Raw genomic sequence first — 3016 nt, forward strand, 5'->3', positions numbered from 1 at the left:
GGGGGTGACTTTTCACCTTTCTCCCCTCGGAATCGTAGGTGAAGACCGGCAGGTTCCCAATCAGAAAGTTGTTCCTTCGTTTCAGTCGAATTATGTGTTCCTTTCCGGCTGCCTTGATGATGTACGAAAGTCCGTCCTTCTTGGCCTTTCCTCTCTCTGGTTCTAACCGCCTGGGAATAATTATTTCATAGGACATATACGGAGGAAGTGAGTCAGAATGCATGGTGGGAAAGATGCATTCCACCACTATAACGCATAATAGGAAACAGAGACGGTTCCTCAGCTCTTTGTCACGACCGGCCATGATTTAACTCAGTGTTAGACTGAGCTTGTTCCACATTACGGTCACTGGTTCTGAGCAGCCTGGAACAGAAAAGAGAGATGCGATGAACACATTAAGCGTCTTCACACTGAGGCAGACCCTTGGTCTATCAAGGTCCGTATTGCCTACTCTGACTGGGAGCAGTTCTCCTCCAGGGTCTTTAACATCACCTACAAGGGCTCCCTCTAAGCTGTGGAGTCTTGTGAGCAGAAATTCTACTCTGTGAGCCACTGGCATCAAAGTTGTGAGAGAGCCATTTGGTAACTGCATAAATTAGTTTGCTCTGGAGCCATCCCTCCTGAGCGAAGACAAAAATCTGTGAGCTGGAGGCCAGTTTGGTGTAGTGGTTAAGTGCGTGGACTCTAATCTGGGAGAACCGAGCTTGATTCCCCACTCCTCCACTTGCACCTGTCTGGATGACCTTGGGCGAGCCATCCTTCTCTCAGAGCTGTTCTCGAAAAAGAGCCGTTTCTCTCTGAGCTCTCTCAGCCCCGCCTACGTCCCAGGGTGTCTGTTGTGGGGAGGGGAAGGGGGATTGTAAGCCACCCTGAGACTCCAAGTGAAGGGCAGGGTATAAATCCAATCGCCTCCTCCTCTTCCAATAGCAGACTTCCTCCACTGGCACCCAGGAACGTAAGAAGGGGATCCCGAATCCTCCATCTTTGTAGTTGGCTCACCTCCGTTTCCTCTCCTCTCCAGTTTCCCTCCTACCCCATGATGTTAAATTCCTAGAGCGTGCCGTTCACGCCCACCATCTTGACTTCCTCTGATCTCTGGGGCTGTTTTCTCCCTCTTGCCAGGCTTCTCCAGTGCTCTGCTCTGGGGACGATGCGATTCTGTCTACACACTGTCCCTGAACGAATTCCTCCAGTTTCAGGGCTTTCAGTACCACTAGTTATGCCCTGTTTTACTTCTTTATCCATAAACTTCCTTTCTTCCTCCTATCCTACATTTCCGATTGCCTCTCTACAGCCGTGGTGTCTCATTGCCAAAGTATGTCCAGCTCCGTATGTCCAAAGCATCTTTCCTCTCAAGCTTCCCTTTCGTCTTACGCAGTCCATGTCCATGCGTAGCATCACCTGCCTTGGAACTTTTTAAAACCCTGCCGTTGCTAGATCCCCATCGTGAAATAATAACCATCTATTGCCATGATCTGTGTTTCTCTGATTCCCAGCTTTCATTTTTTTTTAAAGGTAAGCTTCTAGCCCGTTTCATTGCAGAGGTATAAGTGGTACACACTTCCCCTTATATCTCCATAACAAAAAGGGCTAGGGAGCTGGGAATTCAGAGGGATGTAAATAATGGCAATAGATTCTTAATAATATTGTGCTAGAGCCAGGGCTTTTTTGTAGAAAAAGTCCAGCAGGGACTCATTAGCATAATATGCCACACCCAACAGCAGAAACTCATTAGCATATTATGCCACACCCCTGACAGAGCAGCTCATTAGCATATTAGGCCACACCCCACATTACCAGAACTGTGGTCATCCAGCCATACCCACCTTTTGCTTCTTATTCTGTTTACCTTATTTTTTGTAGCAGGAACCTTTTGCATGTTAGGCCCCACACCTCTAATGTAGCCAATCCTAATGAGTTCTTGCTGTTGGGTGTGGCCTATTATTCATTCAACGAGTTCCTGCTGGGTGTGGCCAACTCAGGAGCCATCCGGAACTCCGTTCCTGTGCGTTCCTGCCCAAAAATAGCCCTGGCTAAAGCAGTGGTTAGGGTTAGGTGGCACTCAGAGCCCTCTCTGTGGGCACACGTGCCATCGCCCCAGCCAGGCCCAAACCATCATTAAAGTGTCGAATTCTCTGCCAAATAATTTTAAGTCAATGAAAGCATTTGGGATTGCTTTCCTTACTTTGTTTGGATCATCTTAAGTTAATGTAGGAGTTGTTTTTTCTAAAGTAAAACCTCAGTATTCAGGTTAAATTGCCGTGTTGGCACTTTGCGATAAATAAGTGGGTTTTGGGTTGCAGTTTGGGCACTCGGTCCCTAAAAGGTTTGCTATCACTTTGCTAGAGTGATCTAGCGACTTCTGGCTTTTTAATGCTGGGGGGGGAAAGGTCCTCCAGCGGCAGGGAGACGCATGGCCACCAGGGGGCAGGGAAGGCTGAGGCAAGGAAAATGCAGGAAAGGCTTCACGGTTACTCCACCGCTGCGGCAAATGCCTCTGCATCCGCACAGGCTACAGTAAGACTCATCCCCGTAGGGAAGCACTCTGAGTAGCGCAACACCTGCCTTCACAACACTGCAAAGATCTGGTCCCTCCACCCTTCCCCAACCAAAAAACTCTGCTTCATACTCTGGTCATCTCACACCCTGACCCCCCAGAACTCCCTGCTTCCTGGTTCTCTGCTGCCTCACCTCACCTTCTTGTTTCGCCTCTGCTTGGCACGCCACCCCCAAAACCAGTCACCTCTCTCCTTGTTCTAACTATGGACTGCCCCTCCCTCATTCTCAGTATCGGCTTCCCATCTCCTCCAGGACTAGCAGCACAAGCTCTTCGTTCAGCAAAGGCCTCCAGCGCTTTCCCTCTTGATCTCCACCCGCCCCGGTCCCGATACGTCCACACCACCCTTTGCTCCTCCCTCCCATTGGCCTTTTCCTTCCCTTTGTTGGGTCTCTCTTGTCAGCATTCGCTCATCAGCCCCTTGAGACAGGGACTGGTCATCTGTCATTTGGTGAAGCA

The 3016-nt window shown here is 49.5% G+C and overlaps 1 protein-coding gene across 1 annotated transcript in view; it reads right to left on the minus strand.

Annotated features, from left to right (window-relative positions):
- LOC107112142 (disintegrin and metalloproteinase domain-containing protein 21-like) overlaps positions 1 to 223 on the minus strand; it is a 2048-nt gene extending 1825 nt beyond the window's left edge. Inside the window, exon 1 of the mRNA XM_015413216.1 lies at positions 10 to 223. Coding sequence (XP_015268702.1) covers positions 10 to 223 — 214 coding nt within the window. The remainder of the gene's footprint in view (positions 1 to 9) is intronic.
- Positions 224 to 3016: the final 2793 nt, after the last annotated feature.

The sequence above is a fragment of the Gekko japonicus genome, unplaced genomic scaffold (genome assembly GCF_001447785.1).
Source record: "Gekko japonicus isolate JY-2015 unplaced genomic scaffold, Gekko_japonicus_V1.1 scaffold10, whole genome shotgun sequence".
Lineage (NCBI taxonomy): Eukaryota > Metazoa > Chordata > Lepidosauria > Squamata > Gekkonidae > Gekko > Gekko japonicus.